The sequence below is a fragment of the Gracilinanus agilis genome, chromosome 4, assembly GCF_016433145.1.
Source record: "Gracilinanus agilis isolate LMUSP501 chromosome 4, AgileGrace, whole genome shotgun sequence".
Classification (NCBI taxonomy): Eukaryota; Metazoa; Chordata; class Mammalia; order Didelphimorphia; family Didelphidae; genus Gracilinanus; species Gracilinanus agilis.
In genome coordinates this window covers 33681304-33699337 of record NC_058133.1, presented here as the reverse complement: position 1 = coordinate 33699337, position 18034 = coordinate 33681304, and the positions used below count along the sequence as shown (strand labels likewise).

The following is an 18034-nucleotide window of genomic DNA, read 5'->3' as shown; positions in this document are numbered from 1 at the left end:
TATTTTTAACCTTCATTTTTTTAAGTTTGAGCCAAATTCTCATCCTTCTTCCCCTCCCCAGTCCTTGAGTCAATAAACAATCAGATATCAACTTTACATGTTATATTTAGTTTCAAAAACCAACCACACGGGTGCAAGATGATGGAGGCCTAGGCAGTCAATTGCCTATAAAGGATGAGGGGATGGGATTAGGGGATTGCATGTGCCATATATGAGTCCACTAAATAATAGGGTGGCCAAGGAAGCTATCAAGATCATGGAGTACATTAAGGAAAATAGTTCTAGGAACCAGGAGGGAGCATTGTGATCAGTGCAGGGCAGCATCGTTTAAGGACTATGAAAATCTGGAAAGTGTCAGGGATGGCTGCCAGGATGGGAAGCGACCAGGTCATCTAAGGATTGGTTGAAGGAGCTGGGGATGTTTCAATTGGAGAAGAGAAGATTGAGGGTGAGGGTAGGAAGCAGGACATGAGAGCCCTACTAGGAAGGGTTATCCAGGGGAGGAGGGATCAGACTTATTTTCTTGGTCCCAAAGGGCAGAACCAGGAGGAACCACTATCAAAGGAACCTACCAAGAAGCCAGTTTCACCAAATCATAAGATTTAGAGTTGAAAGGGACCCTCATTGGTTATTGAGTTCAAATTGTTTGGAGTGTAATTCTGTCGGGGAGAGATTGCACCTCCCAGAGAGGTCCAGGAGCATAGCCTGGAGTGGTCTCTCAGCAATAGTGTCCATCAGGTATACAAATGAATTCAGGATTTATAGAAAATCTGATACAATGGTGCCTTGAGCTACCCAACACCTGTGCATGACATAATGTGCAGGAAGCCATCAAAGCCGTGACGTTTAGCACAGCTAGTCACCAGCTCTGACAATCCACCACAGCAGGTTGTCAGGAGGATGGAGATTCCACACTCAGTTTCCCCCATGTGACTCTTTTTACTGTGACATTCACTTGCATTGAAACTAATGCAATCAGCATCCTTATTCAGCCCCAGGGAGACACAGAAAAACAATACAGGTTCATGGCAAGAACAACCACAGTCACAGACTACCCACTATCCCAAAATAAACTCCTATACAAACCTCCAGAGCATAGAAACTTTCCCTAGAATCAGCCCAGCAAAAAACTAGCAGTTAGTGAGTTAATGCAAGTTTCTAAATTCCCCAGCAAGAAAGTACCTGGCCTGGGTTTGTTCCCAAACTCCCACAGACCAAGGAAACAGTGAAACACAAGGAAAACAGGGGAATGACAAATTAGCACAAAATCACCCTTCCAGAACAGCATTCTTATTGACCCTATAGCAGAAAGAACAGCAAACATACTTTTTAAAAAATAGTGAAAAATGAAAGAACATCATGGGAACAAAATTTAGACCAGACTGATATTATTGTATCTTATTTGATGTAATCAACCACCATAACTATCTCCTTGATTGATGATAGATATGAATAGTATAATGTAACAACATACATGATTTAATTAGTTATAATATAATTAACTATTATGCTTAGTTAGGAAATGATGTTCTTGTACCTTACGGATGGCTGAAAAGAATAAGTTCCAATTAAGCCATTCCATAATGAAGAATTCTTGACGAGCTTGCTTCTTTGTTTAACCACAGTAAGATAATTAGTAAATGCCAATCTTATAATGTTTCAAAAGTTAATATGTGTTTTTGAATGTATGGGAAAATGAAAACCTGTATGAGATCATAAAGAAAAAAGGGTATAAAAATAAAAATCAGCAGATGGCAAGAGAGAACAGCCTCTGCAATTCCACTTGCACTCTGGCTCGTTTTCATTTCATTTTCGCCATGCCATCCCACCTCCAGAGGCTCTCCCGAGGAGAGAGCAGGCTCTTCACAATAATGTCCAAATATGTTATATTCTTTTTTAAATCTTTTTTTAAAAATATTATTTAATTAATTTAGAATATTTTTCCATGGTTACATGATTCATGTTCTTTCCCTCCTCCTCCCCCCTCTGAGTCAATGAGCAATTCCACTGGGTTATACACGAATCATTGTTCAAAATTGTCCATATTATTACTATTTGCAATAGTGTGATCATTTAAAGTCAACATGAACCATGTGATAAATCATATGTTTTTCTTCTGTGTTTCTTTCTTTGGATGTGGATAGAGTTCTTTTTCCTAAGTCCCTCAGAATTCTCCTAGATCTTTGCATTGCTGCTAGTAGAGAAGTCCATTATGTTCGATTTTACCACAGTGTATCAGTCTCTGTGTACAATGTTCTCCTGGTTCTGCTCCTTTCACTCTGCATCAATTCCTGGAGGTTTTTCCAGTTCACAGCCATTCTCCAATGGAAGGCCCCTCATTTTTCAATTTTTTGCCACCACAAAGCGCATAGCTATAAATATTTTTGTATGAATATTTTTCCTTATTGTCTCTTTGGAGTACAAACCCAGCAGTAGTATGGCTGGATCAAAGGGCAGGTAGTCTTTTAAAATCCTTTGGGCGTGGTTCCAAATTGCCTTCCAGAATGGTTGGACCAATTCAGAACTCCACCAGCAGTTTTTTTGTTAGTGTCCCAATTTTGCCACATCCCCTCCAACATTTCTAACTTTCCTTTGCTGTCATATTGGCCAATCTGCTAGGTGTGAGATGGTAACTCAGAGTTGTTTTGATTTGCATTTCTCTAATTACGAGATTTAGAACACTTTTTTTCATGTGCTTATTGATAGTTTTGATTTCTTTATCTGAAAACTGCCTATTCATGTCTCTTGCCCATTTATCAACTGGGAAATGACTTGATTTTTTTGTACAATTGATTTAGTTCCTTATAGTTTTAAGAAATTAGACCTTCGTCAGAGATTTTTGTTATATTTTCTCCCAGTCCTTTCTAATTTTGGTTGCATTGGTTTTGTTTGTACAAAATATTTTTAAATTAATGTAATCAAAATTATTCATTTTACATTTTGTGATACTCTCTACCTCTTGCTTGGTCTTAAATTCTTTCCTTTTCCATAGATATGACAGGTATACTATTCTATGTTCACCAATTTACTTATAGTTTCCTTCTTTATATTTAAGTCATTCACCCATCCTGAATTTATCTTGGTGTAGGGTGTGAGATGTTGATCTAAACCTAATTTCTCTAATATTGTTTTCTAATTTTCCCAGCAGTTTTTGTCAAATAGTGGGTTCTTGTCCCAAAAGCTGGCATCTTTGAGTTTATCATACACTGTCTTTGCTGAGGATATTTACCCCAAGTCTATTCCATTGATCCTCCCCCTTCTGTCTCTTAGCTAGTACCATTTTGTTCTGATGACCACTGCTATATAGTACAGTTTAAGATCTGGTACTGCTGGCCTCCATCCTTGCTTTTTTTTTTTTTATTTGTTCTCTTGATATTCTTAATCTTTTGTTCTTCCAAATGAATTTCATTATAATTTTTTCTAATTCAATAAAAGTTTTTTTGTAGTTTGATAGGTATGGCACTAAATAAGTAAATTAATTTGGGTAGGATTGTCATTTCTATTATATTAGTTCATCCTACCCATGAGCAATTAATGTTTTTCCAATTATTTAGACCTAGTTTTAATTGTGTGGAAAGTGTTTTGTTTTTTTATTTAAAAGTTTGTTTATTTTTTAAATAAACCAAGGCAGAAGAGTGATAGGGGCTAGGAAATGAAGGTTGTGACTTGCCCAGAGTCACAAGGTTAGGAAGTGTCTGAGGTTAGATTTGAAGCTAGGACCTCTCATCTCTAGGCCTGGCTCTCAATCCACTGAGCCATCCAGTTGCCCTGTTACATTCTTTTTGTCTTGTCTTAGCCTTCCAAAGTTTCCCAGTACTCTTTGAATCATGGGAGTTATTTCTCAAATTAATACTTTCTCAGTTCTGATCATAGTTCAGGAATGTGCAAGGTCAGAGCCAGTTTATCTTCTAGGCTCCATGGCCTCCTCATTGGATTCTTTGTACTGTAATTTCCCACAGGACGTCATTTTCTTAACCCTTGAAATGCTGGCTGCAAGTCAATTGAGAATTAATAATAAGGGAAAGGAAAGATGTTTGGCTGCTTTTAAAGGAGTACTACTAATCAGAAGGGGCTTGGATGGGGGGAAGGATCTATTCACTTCAGGGAAAGGATGTCTCTACTGTTTGTTATGTAAGGATAGGCTTCCTTTCTCTCTCCCCTGAAGGGTTAAGCTAATCAAATTATTGAAGACTTACAGAGATAAATGGATCAGAATCCGGTCTCAGACACTTCTGTGTGACCCTGAGCAAGTCACATAATTCCCATTGCCTAACCCTCACCACTCTTCAGCCTTGGAACCAATACACAGTATTGATTCTAAAATGCAAGATAAGAGTTTTTTAAAAAATACTTTGTTATGTAGGATGGCTCTCTGGGAGGGGAAGGAGAGGAATATTGGGGAAAATTTAAGGGATGTAAAAGCAAAAGACAACCATTAAGAATTTTTTTTTTATAAAAGATTTTTCCCGGTATCAAGCAGTGTATTTTTTTGTCCACCAGATGGCTCTGCAGCAATCCATGAGCAGCCTATTTCCCAGCTCTGGGAGGTTCAGGTGAAATCAAGCAGTCTGATCTAGCTGGCATATGGCCAAAATGACTAAAAATGCCAGATTTCAGCACAGTGCCTGGCATATAGTAGGTGCTTAATAAGTGTTTATTGACTGAAAACTTCCCTTCATTCAACCATGGCTGGCTATAACCCCCCCTCAATCATGATTCTCCCCTCCTCAAATCATAGATTTCGCCAATGCATGACTAGCAGATGTGATTGCATCCACTTGATCTAGAGTTGCCTCTTGTGAGATGGGCGATGCCAAGAGAGATGTGTGGGACGTGGGAGGCTTCTGTGTTAAAGGGAAATGGTCCGGTACATTTATTCCAAAGCCCATTTGCCAGAGTCCCTCTAGTGTTATCTCCCTTCTCATCAACAAGTTGCCACCCTCGTTCCCTAGCTCAGTGAGCCCAGCCTGGCTAGAAGACTTTGGTGGCCACATCATGCCAGTGACAAGACGGAGGTCGTGGCGAATCTTCCCAGCGGGCTGCGCTTTGGACCACCTGGGTAGCAAGTGACAAAGCCTGATGACAGAGCCTGATGGGAGGGGGCCCAAGAAGATACCCATCTACTGTGATTCTCCGGAGCTGACCCAGAGGTCGGGAGCCTGGAAAGCACAGGGCTGGACAAGTGAAGGCTCTCCCTTTTGCGGCCAGGATCAGTGGAGGATTCTGATGACCCCACACATAACCACACACACACACACTTGTTTGTGAGGCACGTAAACCCCCATCAGAGATGTCGGCGGAGGTGATGTAGTGGAGAGAGGTCTGGACTTGGAGGCGGCAAGACCCCAGCTCAAATCCTGCCTCAGAGACTTAGCAGCTGTGACTTTGAGCAAGCTACAATCTCCCTCAGCCTTGTTTCCCTCCTCCAGAAAGCTTCAGACTCTCCCTAGGGCTCAGTGCTGGCTCTTAAGCTTGCTACCTCCAGTCAGGGGGCTGTCCAACACCGGCCCTAAAAGGAGAGGGTCCAGCTTTAAGAAGCTGACCGTAGGGTCTCGAATGCTAGGAGGCGAGACCACGCAGGCGTATTGTGGTCTCTGGTTGGCAGAGATCTGGTCTCTGGTCCGGAAGTGGAAGGAATCGGGCCGGAAGAGAACTACATTTCCCAGGAGGCGTCGCGCGCCGGGACGGGAGGGGGGACGGAAGCGTGCTGACGCACACGTAGGACGCAGGCGCGCGGGATTTAAACAGCGGCGGTTGGCGCAAGCTGGATTTGACCGTGAAGGTAGACGCCTCTGCTACTGCTGTGGTATCCGCTGCTGCTCCGAAGCCTGCTCGGCTCCCGAATTTCCTTCCTGCCACACTCGTCCTTCGCCCGACTGGCTCGCCATGGACGCTACTCTGCTCGCCCGTTTGCTTCCTGGCCTCGCCATCAAGATCCAGCGAAGCAATGGTGAGGGGGCGGGGCCTGAGGGCGTGGATCGGGCTGATCCTATAGGGGGCGGGGCTATGGGGCGGGGCCTAGACAGTTTGGGGCGGGGCTGATGGAGCGGGGCGGGGCCTGGGTGTGTGGGACAGCCGGCACGGGGCGGGGTTAGAGGAGGCGGTGGCAGCCTTGGGCCGGGTTCCAGTGGATTTTGGGGGCAGGCACTCAAGCCGCTATGGACGGGGGACCCCCTGCTCCCAGTGTGAGGCCCTGAGGTCTGAGTCTCTCTTCTAAGGGCTTAGTCTCATCCTTCCCAAAGGGGGGGGAGGGGGAGGCTGTGCCAAAGTGAACATGCCCAGTGCTCACCCTGGGCTTTCCCCCCTTGCTAGTAGAGGGATAGTCTCAATGGCAGCAGTGACCAGGCCAAAGGGGAAGGACTTCACTTGGCCCCTTCTTAAAAGGGATGCTTTCAGGGCCAGGCTGGAGGGCTTTGAGCAGTGTGCTCTCTTAGTTGTGCTGTCAAGGGGCTAGCACCCATCCCCTTGCTTGCCCAGGGCCATTGTGACCAAGGGCCCCCAAGGCCCTGTGACCACATTGTCTCTGGGTGTCTTCAGGTTAGAGTGCTGGCTGGCACATGGAGCCATGGACCCACGGCCAGATCCTACATAAGCTCCTTAAGGGCTTGCTTGTATTCTCTGAAGTGCTTTGCAGAGTATGTGCCTAATAAATGTTGAACCAGTGAGATGGGTACAAACTGGAGAGGAGAAGAGGAGACGTGGCAGCTCTGAGTGTACACCATGGGTTATGGTCCTGTTGATTGATTGTAGGGACTCCTTACCCTATAAACATGTTGCTCTTTTTGAGAACTTACTTAGAGCATGACATTGTCCAAAGGCCCTCTCTACAACTCTGTAGCCCGAAAAGGAAAAAGTGTGTTGAGTTTCCCATGGTCCAAGAGCCCCAGTTCCCTTTCCCATTCCTCTACCCTTTGTTGGGCTTATAATCACTCTTGAAATGATCTTGAAGTTAATGGAGAGTGCTAGCCAGCCCTGGGACCCTTTCAGGGGATGGCATTATTCTGTTCATCCTTCCTTATACTGGCCTCTCCCTTTCCTCCTCTCAGGTCTGATTCATAGTGCCAATGTCATGACAGTAAATCTGGAAAGGTCCTCTGTCTCCGTGGAATGGGCAGAAGGTGGTTCTACCAAAGGCAAAGAGGTGAGTTGGGCAATGCTGACTCATCTTCAGAGAGGCCCATCCTCCCCAGAGGTCAAGGCTGGAGCAGCCTGACTTGTGCTATGTTTGAGGGTCACCCAGTTTCTAACGAATGCTATTTCATCCCCTACCTCTATGCACTAATCTCATAGTAGGGATCACCCATGGGCAAGAAGAAGGGATGGTACGAAAGCATAGGACTCCATTAAAGTTGTCAGATATATATATTTAGCCTGTATGTTTTAAATTACAAACAGGGCCAGGTCCATACTAAACTCAGCTCCTAGATGCCAGATCCCTGCAGGCTATTATATCTGGGTATTTGTTCTATTTAAGGACAAGAGAACCAGAGAAAGGACTGTGTGAGGTTTGGGACTGGACAGCACTGTAGGAGATGGAAGTGGGTTTCCCTTATGGCCAGAAATGTGGCAGAACCTGAACTGACTCTCAGGAGAGTGCTGGAGCCTCAGCCCTGCCTTTAGGAGAGGAGCTGCAGGGGCCTCCCTCTCACCAGGCTGCCAGGGAGGGTATGCCAGCATAGGCTGGATACAATTGTCACCCCTCAAAAATGGAATGGTGATTTTTCCCAGTCAGGTACCAGTGTTGGACCAGATGCCTCAGCAGGCACCCTCATCTTCCTTTTGAAAACCTCCTCCCCTGAGCTTAGAGGTGTGATGGATTTTAATTCTGTGATTAAAGAGAAGAAGGATGGGGAAAGGTAGATGACTCAGTAGATTGAGAGCCAGGCCAGAGATAGGAGGTCCTGGGTTTAAATCTGGCCTCAGATACTTTGTATCTGTGTGATCTTGAGCAAGGCATTTAACCCCCATTGCCTGCCCTTTACGGTCTGGGAACTAATACAAAATATTGATTCTAAGATGGACAGTAAAGGTTTTGAGAGAAAAAAAGAGAGAAGATGATCTTGGTTTTAGGAAATATAAAGGAACTGAAGGTTAGGTATGGGTGGCATTTGTAAAAGGAAGGATAGGGAGACCAACCTGGATGGAGCATGAGCTCTTCACCTAGGGTCCTTGGATTTGTTTCTACATGTCTGATAGCTTATCGTATTTCAATATAATTAGTATCCTGGGTAATCCAATATTTTTTCTTATATATTTAAAAAAACATTATTTAGAGAATGGAGCTAAGGCTTCTTGAAAGGACATCGAGCCAGAGGGGTCCATAAGATTTCCAAAGTGACAAGCCTTTGTTCTGAAGATGTGGGGGTTAAGGGAACTACTTCTTAAGGCTAGAAGGCAGAAAAGGCAGGTTGGAGCTAGCTTATCTGCAGAGGGTCTTTGATGCCAGGCTTAGATATAGGCACTATAAGGCCAAACAACTAGTCTTTACTGTCTATGGGATAACATAATGTGGGGCTTGGTGAAGAATAATGATAAACCAAAGAGGATCCTTATATGTAGGGAGCTGAGTAGGGCTTCAGCTTGGACATAGGGCTGATGCCATTCTTCAGGAGTGAAGTGAGGTGGCAAGTGGGAGCAGGCTTCAGGAGGGACCCTGAAAGAAAAACAGATGGGCTCGGTAGTGATTGGGAGGATTTTCAGGAAGAGGCAGGAAAGCAGCGATGGTGGCAGCAGTTTGGGTTAACAGAGCTACAGGCCACACCACTGATCCCCAGTGGCCCCTGGTGACATTTGAAGATGCTAACTGCCTTATTTTACCTGCTGAATTGTGGTCCTGCCTAGGAGACCTAGATGTCTCCTGGCCAAAGCAAGAGTGCTTGGCAGCCATATGGTGAATGTCTAGGCAAGGCACAGGCTCTTAGAGGAACCCTTTAGAGGCAAGCTCCCTAGTCCTGGGAGTCTGAAGCAAAGACTAAGGGACTACTGGTGGGGGTTCTTGAAGAGAGCTTTTGTGCTTCTGGTCAGCTTGAAGATTTTGGCCTGAGCTCCTCTGGACATAAGTTTTCAGTGCCTCCTCTTTGTTTAAAGAATTGACATTCAAGTCCCTTCTTGATCTGCCCAGAACCCCCCTTTTATCTTCTGTTCAGTAAGATGTAATGATATACTTTGTATTATCCAGTGCAGCTTGGGGGGTAGGGGTATTGGAGAAGAAGGGGCTTTGAAGCTCTGTGGAAAGGCTTAGCAGTGGCTCCTCAGCCAGCCTAGGAGCATTTTAAGGGCTGGGACAGTATCTTACCTTGACTCTCCCTCAGTGGGCACATCCTTCTGTGCCAAGCCTGGCAAACACTCGAGGCCTGCTCTCCATTGAATGGCTATTTAAAAACTTGTCTGGGGCTTTGGTAACTAGGAAGGAAAGTCTTTAACATTGGAGGAAGCAGAACTTGGCTACTGACCTTTTGAAATGTTGTGTTTTTGCTCCTTATTTTGAACCCCCTGTGATGTCATGCAGTCAGACATGCTGGGGGCCCCCCAGGGCCTGGGATTGTGACCTCGCTGCAGGCAGCAGCAGAAAGGGAAACTAAGGTGACTGCTGAGAGAGGCCTGGTGCTGCCCAAGGACAGTCTAGCCCCTCAGTGTTGGGGGCCCCCTGCCAAGAGCCAGCACTGCTGAGGAGACTGTGCTGAGGAGACTGAGCTGAGGCTTCAAAGCATTCTCTGGCTCAATAGGAACTCTTTGAGCTGCTTGGCCACTGGGAAGGCCAGAGACTGCCAGTGGTCCCTGATTGCCCCCGGAGTTCATTGAGCCTCTGGGAGGAGGAGTGTCAACTGGCTATCTTCCAGGAGAACTGCTAGAATCCTGGGGGAGCCCTGTGGCATTTGTCTGTTGGCCAGTCCATTCTCATCCCACCCATCCATCCAGTCATGTTTATTGTGAGCAACAGATGCCTGCCCTTGGGCCGACATCTGGAAAATTCCCCCCAAGCGTATTTCTAATCTGATACTGAAGAATAGCAGCCTGCATCTCTTAACAATGAGCTCTTGGTGGGAATCTCCCAGCATCCTGGGCCTCCAACCCAGATGGGAGTTAAGCAGACAGCTTTGTCCCACTGAACCCTTTGCTTGCTCCTTGCAGATTGATTTTGAGGATGTGGCAGCCATAAACCCAGAGCTTCTGCAACTCTCTCCTCTCCCTGTCCACCCAAAGGATAGCCTGCCCCTCCAGGAAAATGTCACTGTCCAGGTAGGTCACCTTCAGGATGGGGCAAGGTGAGGGACCCAGCAGAGAACAGCCAAGACCTCTCTGTTTTTTTTTCTCCCCAGAAACAAAAGCGCCGATCAACCCTCTCCAAAATCCCTGCTCCCAAAGAAGGTAAACAAACAGAGTGAATCAGCAGGCGGGCCTGGCGCTGGAGCTAGTTGGCTCCCCACTCCTGCCTTTCTGCTGCTGTGGGGCTGTGGCTTCTGCATGGACAGCGTTGGATCCTCTGTCCCTGGCAGGAAAGTCCTTGGGGGGCGGTCGCTTCTCTGACCAGGAATCCAGTGTTTTCTCTGGAAGTCCCCACCCCCTTAGAGCCTGACAACAAAGTACTAATCATTAAGTTTGGCTAGAGACTGGCCAATAAGAAGAGATTCCATACTTACAGTTTGCCAGGCCCTGCCCTCAAGGAGTTTACATTCTCATGGTAGAGAAAACCCTCATCAATCAGTGCATGCTAGATAGACAAGAAAGGAGATGGCACTAACTGGGAACACTAGGAAGGATTTCCTTAGGAGGGAAGTTGAGGGGTGCAGACATTTGAGCAGAACCTTTGAAGGATCCTAGCTGAGATGGAGGCTGGGAGAGAGCATTCCAGGCAGGGAATATTCCCAAAGAGCACTTACTTAAAGAATACAAATGAGCAGGTCTTTGGGGGGAGTAGGGAGAGGACAGTGTCTAAGCCTGGCCACCACCTTGCTGGTCTCAGTCTGCTTGGGAATTTGGAGTAGTCCATTGACCATCATACCATGGACTCTTAATATTATAACACCTTTGGGACCAGAGAAGCCACCTGAAAAAGTTCCGTATTGACAGGAAGGGATAGATGGCATGAGAACTGGCTTTCTGGAGGTGGGGAGGGGATCACAGGGTTTAGGAATCTTGTCATTTTGGTTCCATGGGGCATAGTGATAGGCCAGTGTGCTAGTAGCACTCTTTGGGGGGAGCCGGTGCTCCCCTAAGCCTTGTGAGAGAAGGCTTTGGCCTCTGTCTACTTCTCTAGGCTCTCTGTCTATCTGGGGTTCTGAGGCATTCTTTGTCAGGTCAGGTGTTGAAGCCTTCAGAGAAGTAGGATGACTGAGTTAGATAGTATATGGGGTGTGGATTCTAATCCTGCCTCTTAGCATTTATATCCTCTGGAGGCCATGGACAGTAGTTGCTTAACATTCACTAGGATTAACTGCAGAACCACATAGACTGGTTGAAATACATGTTTATGATGGAGATTCCCTGTTGAAACACATGAGCCCTGCGCATATAGTCCCCAGACTTATTTCTTATTTTTGGTCTTCTGTAGCTCACCTTACAATTCAGTTCACAATTCAGTTCCATTCATTAAATGCACACTGAGCAGGGGATACGTTGGGGCTATGGGCAGGGGCTGATTCTCATTCTGAGTGAGGGTGGTGGGCTCTCCTTGTTGGATAAATGATGCTAGGTTAGGAAATCGTAGCTTCTGAGACTAGAAGGTAACTCAAGGCTTCTCAGGCCAACCCCCTTTATAAGACCCCTGATACATTAATGGTCCTCTATTGTTGGCCTGAAGATGTATGTATTGTGATGTAGGGCTTTTTATTTATTTTTTTAAACCCTTACCTTCTGTCTTAGAAAACTGAGACTGAGTATTTGTTCCGAAGGAAAAGAATGATAAGGGCTAGGCAACTGGGGTTAAGTGACTTGCCTAGGGTCACACAGCTAAAAAGTATCTGAGGTCAAATTTGAACCCAGGACTTCCCATCTCCAGGCCTGGCTCTATCCATTGAGCTACTTAGTTGCCTGCAGGGGGGGCCCCTCCCCTCTTTTTTTTCCCCCTTCCTATTCACTCTTCACTGCTATAACTCTGCCTCTGTGACTTCCATAAATTGTTCCAACCTCAGGTCTTGAGACGGAATAGAATTAAGTCTGATTCCTCTTTCGTGTGACAGTTCTTCAAATACATGCCCAGTTATCTTGCACATACCCAACTATGCTCTTCTCCTGGCTGAATGTCCCTCAGCCTTTTAATCTTTGTGTGACTTGGTGTCCAGTCACGTTGCTGTCCTGGTCACAGTCCTCCATGTGAGAGCTAGTACTGGTCAAAGTGTGGCCACCATGCTGAAACCCAAGGTATTGGATATCTGACCAGGGCTGAAGTGCTGTGGGAGGGACATTCACCCTCTCTTACTCTGAAAACTCTGCTCTCTTGATTCACCAAAGAGTTTATTGGCTTTTGGCTGGCATGTTTCTTATTGTCTCATTCAGCATGCAATTGGTAAAAACCTTGACTCACCCCCCCCACTTTCTTATCTTGTATTCATGAAGAGTTCTGGGGGGGTTGGTTTTTTCAGTTCTAATTCATGTTTATCTGTTTAAGAACCAGCCTTTGGATTTTGACTTTGTGTCATCTGCAAATTTAATGAGCATTTATGAATATTATGAATTTATCTCACAAATCACTATCTTACCTACATCTTGCCATCTTATCCATCAGAATATGTATATAGTAAGAAAGACTTTTCATCATTCTTTGCTGAAATTTGTTCAGTTTCATCTGATCTACTGACCTGGTAACCCTGTCAAGAAAAGAATCAGAGGGGGCAGCTGGGTAGCTCAATGGATTGAGAGCCAGGCCTAGAGACTGGAGGTCCTGGGTTCAAGTCTGGCCTCAGACACTTCCTAGCTGTGTGACCCTGGGCAAGTCACTTGACCCCCATTGCCTACCCTTACCACTCTTCTGCCTTGGAACCAATACGCAGTATTGACTCCAAGATGGAAGGTAAGGGTTTTTAGAAGAAAAAAAAAAAAGAAAAGGATCAGAGGGGCAACTAGGTAGTATGGTAGATAGAGAACCAGGCCTGGAGTTGGGGGGGACCTGGGTTCAGATCTGGCCTCAGATACTTCTTAGCTTTGTGACCCTGGGCAAGTCATTTAACCTCAATTGCCTAGCCCTTACAGCTTTTCTATCTTAGAAGTGGTACTAGAACAGAAGGTAAAGATTAAAAACAAAACAAAACAAAACAAAAAAAAAACGACAAATCAGCATTAGCTGAAATATTCTTCATGACTCCATGGTGGTTCTTACTGACTACTGCTACTTCCTTTCTAAATCCTCATCATCCTTCCCTTGAATAATGAGAATTTTACCAGGATTCAACATCATTACTTTGAGGATTCTGTTCCCTTGCTTTCCTCCTTTTTTAGCCTATCCACTTCTACAGTGATATGCTCCTTTTCTCCATGACTTTTTGGTTGAAGTGGTTAAACTCATTTTGGTTTGGATAAAGTTTGTGTGTAGGTTTTTTCCATTGGTATAGAGAGCTAACTCTCAGTGAGCAAACTCCCTCCGCAACCTCTGATGGACACCTGCTGTGCAACATAGAACAAAGCCTTGGGAAAGGGCCTAGAACCTTGAGAGATGAAGTGATTTGTGGTAATCCCACAGTCAGTTTGTATAAGAGGTAGAGACTGAACCCAGATCTTCCTGACTTCTAAGCCAATTCTTTATCCATAAGACCAAGCTGCATCTCCAGGATTTTTTCAGAAATCATGTCAACTGCTTTCAGAGTCCAGGGATGTTGGTCCAGATCTGATAACCTGAAGTCTTTCAGAGCAATCCAGAGTGCCACCCTTTCACTGTTTAACCACTTTGGTTCTGCCATTTTGACCCTAAAGAACCATCTTACTGCCTTCTCCAATGTTATACCATCTTGTCATTTTCTTGGGTTATCCTGAGCCACATTATGGGCCTCTGCCTCAACTTGCCCTAATGGTTTCTTCCTCTCACACAGGATTCAGCTGTGGTCTGTGTCTGTTCTCCCTTTACTTTCTTGCTTCTATTTCCTATTCTTGGATTCAGTGCACCTTTCATTGCCTCCACAGTCAAGACCTTCTCTGGGCCTGAATTACTAGCATCTTTTTTCTTTTTCTTTACTTATTTTTTGTTCTCAATGACATGTAAAACTTTTCATTCTTTTTAAAATTTTGAGTTCCATATTCTCTCCCTCCCTCTCCTTCTCCCTCCTTGCGAAGGCAAGCAATTTGATATAGATATGTGAAGTCATTCAAAGCATATTCCCATTTTACCAATGTTGCAAAAGAAAACAGACCCCCCCCAAAAAAAGTAAAAAAAAATATGCTTCAATCCTCATTCAAAATCCATCAGTACTTTCTTTCCTTTTTTATTTTTAAATTCTTACTTTTCCCTTCTAGTAACAATTCCAGGACAGAAGGACAAATGGGATAAGAGTGACTTGCCCAGAGTCACATAGCCAAGAAGTAATTAAGGCTAGATTTGAACCTAGGTCCTCCCATCTCCAGACCTGGTTTCTTAACCAGCTACTCCTTCATCAGTATTTTTTTCTGGAAGTGAATAACATTTTTCATAAGTCCTTCATATTTGTCTTAGATCTTTATATTGCTGAGAATAGCTAAATCATTCACATTTGATCATGATACACTATTATTAATATTGTATACAATGTTCTCCTGGTGCTATTAATTTCATTTTGCATTAGTCATTTAAGTCTTCTTAGGTGTTTCTGAAAATATCCTGTTCATCATTTCTTATATAGCACAATAATATTCCATCACAATTATATACCACATTTGTTCAGCTATTCCCTAATCAATGAGCATCCTCTCAATTTCCAGTTCTTTGCCACCACAAAAAGAGGTGCTCTACGCTTTTTTGTACATATGGATCCTTTCCCTTTTCCTTTGATTCTTTTTTGGGATAAAAACCTAGTAGTGGTATCGCTGTGCCAAAGACTAGGCACAATTTTGTAGTCTTTTGGACATAGTTCCAAGTTGTTCTCCAAAATGGTTATATCAGTTCACAACTCCACCAGCAATGCATTAGTGTCCCTGGTTTTCCATATCCCCTCCAACTTCGGTCATTTTTGTTTTCTTTTTATATTAGTCTGATGGTGGTACCTCAGAGTTGTTTTAATTTGCATTTCTCAGTAGTGATTGAGCATTTTTTCATGACTATAAATAGCTTTGATTTCTTCTGAAAACTGCCTGTTCGTATCTTTTGACTATTTCTCAATTAGGGTATGACTTGTATTATAAATTTCAGAAATGAGACCTTTATTGGAGAAACTAGCTATAAAAATATTTTTTCCCAGGGGGCAGCTGGGTAGCTCAGTGGATTGAGAGCCAGGCCTAGAGACGGGAGGTCCTAGGTTCAAATCTGACCTCAGCCACTTCCCATCTGTGTGACCCTGGGCAAGTCACTTGACTCCCATTGCCTACCCTTACCACTCTTCTGCCTTGGAGCCGATACACAGTATTGACTTCAAGACAGAAGGTAAGGGTTTAAGAAAAAAAAAAAATTAAAAAAAAATATTTTTTCCCAGTTTTCTGCTTTCCTCCTAATATTGGTTGCATTGGTTTTGTTTGTGTAAAATCTTTTTAAGGTAATCAAAATTATCCATTTTACATCCTGTAATTCTCCTTGCCATCTGCTGTCCGAGTCCAGGACCTCAATTGGTGGGTCCGAGGCACTCCTTTGAAGTTGAAGCCCCCACCCCAGGGATCCCAAAGTCAGCCCGTGTCTAATCGAAGGTCTCAGCAGAGTGCAGAGGGTGGGGTGGGGTGGCCAGCCCAGTCTTGTTTCCAAGGTCTTCCCCCTAAACTGTAGAAATTGACTCTCTGCCTACCTTTCAAGTTGCGTTCAGCAGGAGAGCCTCGTGACTCCGTCTTGTTGTTGAGTTTGAATTCCTGTCTTTTTGAAGAGCTTGCTTTTTCAAGATTGGTGTCAGAGAGGTTTAGGCTTTTCCTGCTCCTAAGCTGCCATTTTAACTCCCCATCTTGTAATTCTCTATTTCTTGTTTGGTGATAAATTTTTTCCTTATCCATAAATCTGGCAGGTAAACTATTCTATGCTTTCCCCCCCCCCCCCCAATTTGATTGTGATTATCATTCTTTAATGTCTAAGTCATATACCCATTTTGACCTTATCTTGGTTTATGGTATGAGATTTTGGTCTATGCCCAGTTTCTACCAAACTGCTTTCTAGTTTTCCCAGTAGTTTTTGTTAAATAGTGAATTCTTTTCCAAATGGGATCTTTGGGTTTTTCAAACACCAGATTACTATGATCATTTGCTACGGTGTGTTATGTACCTTATTTCCTCCACTGATCTACCACTCTATTTCTCAGCCAGTACCAATTGTCTCAATGATTACTGCTTTATAGTACAGTTTGAGATCTAGTACTGGTACTGGTAGGCCACCTTCCTTCCCATTTTTTTTCATTGATTCCCTTGATAATAGTCTTCACCTTTTGTTCTTCCAGTGAATTTTGTTAATTGTTTTTTTTCTCCTTTTTTTAAAAACATTTATTAATATTCATTTTTAACATGGTTACATGGTTCATGCTCTTACTTTCCCCTTCACCCCCCGCACTCCCCCTACCCATGGCCTACGCACATTTCCACTGGTTTTAACATGTGTCATTGATCAAGACCAATTTCCAAATTGTTGGTAGTTGCATTGGTGTGGTAGTTTCGAGTCTACATCCCCAATCATGTCTGCCTCAACCCATGCGTTCAAGCTGTTGTTTTTCTTATATGTTTCCTCTCCTGCAGTCCTTCCTCTGAATGTGGGTAGCGTCTTTACCATAAATCCCTCAGAACTGTCCTGGGTCATTGTATTGCTACAGAAGTCCATTACATTCGATTTTACCACAGTATATCAGTCTCTGTGTACAGTGTTCTTTTGGCTCTGTTCTTTTCACTCTGCATCAGTTCCTGGAGGTCTTTCCAGTTCACCTGGAATTCCTCTAGTTTATTATTCTTTTGAGCACAATAGAATTCCATCATCAGCATATACCACAATTTGTTCAGCCATTTCCCAATTGAGGGGCATCCTCTCCTTTTCCAATTTTTTGCCACCACAAAAAGCGCAGCTATAAATATTTTCGTACAAGTCTGTTTATTTATGATCTCTTTGGAGTACAAACCCAACAAAGGTATGGCTGGATCAAAGGGCAGGCATGTTAATTGTTTTTTTTCCTAGCTCAAAAATAATTCTTTGGAAGTTTGATTGTATGGCATTGAATAAGTAAGTTAATTTAGGTAGAATTGTAATTTTTATTATATTTGGTCTATCAATGAGCAATTTCTATTTCTCCAGTTTTTAAGATCTGACTTTATTTGTGTGAAAAGTGTTTTGTAATTGTGTTCATATAATTTCTGGATTTGTGTATTATCTACAGTTATTTTAAATGGAATTTCTCTTTCTGTCTCTTCCTGCTAGACTTTATTGGTAATGCTTAGAAATGCTGATGGTTTACTTGGGTTTGTTTTGCATTCTATAGTTTTGCTGATGTTAATTGTTTCAGCTAGTTTTTTAGTTAAATGTGCCATCATTTCATCTGCAGAGATAGTTTTGTTTTCTCATTGCCCATTCTCATTCCTTCACTTTTCTTCTCTTTGCTGTAGTCTAGTTTTTGGTTTTTTTCTTTTACTGGTAATATGCTGCCATCTTCTGGTGCCTGATGTGGCTTCCATTGCCCTTTCTGTGATCCACACTTTGAATTCTTTGGAGAATTCTGTGGAATTCCATGCCTTGCAGCTAGGGCAGCATTGCTGTGAGAATCTGTCCAGGATTTCCATGCTGCAGCCCACTCTGTGGCTGCACCATCTTCTTCAGACAGTGAGTTAACATAACATTCTTTACCCACTTGATTCTTCTAATAGTTTGGATTCTGCTTCTTTTTAGTGATGGATGCTCTCTCAACATAGCCCATAAATAAGACTTGGCCATCTCTACCCAGTCACTGCTGCATTTGAATTTTTG

At 43.7% G+C, this 18034-nt stretch overlaps 1 protein-coding gene across 2 annotated transcripts in view; it reads left to right on the top strand.

Moving 5' to 3' along the window:
- The first annotated feature begins 5556 nt into the window (after positions 1-5556).
- Positions 5557-18034, top strand: part of KIF2C (kinesin family member 2C) — a 30091-nt gene continuing 17613 nt past the window's right edge. For both annotated transcript variants that reach the window (XM_044673490.1, XM_044673489.1), the window contains exons 1-4: positions 5557-5950; positions 7047-7141; positions 10132-10239; positions 10320-10368. In XM_044673490.1, the coding sequence (XP_044529425.1) occupies positions 5557-5950; positions 7047-7141; positions 10132-10239; positions 10320-10368 (646 nt within the window). The remainder of the gene's footprint in view (positions 5951-7046; positions 7142-10131; positions 10240-10319; positions 10369-18034) is intronic.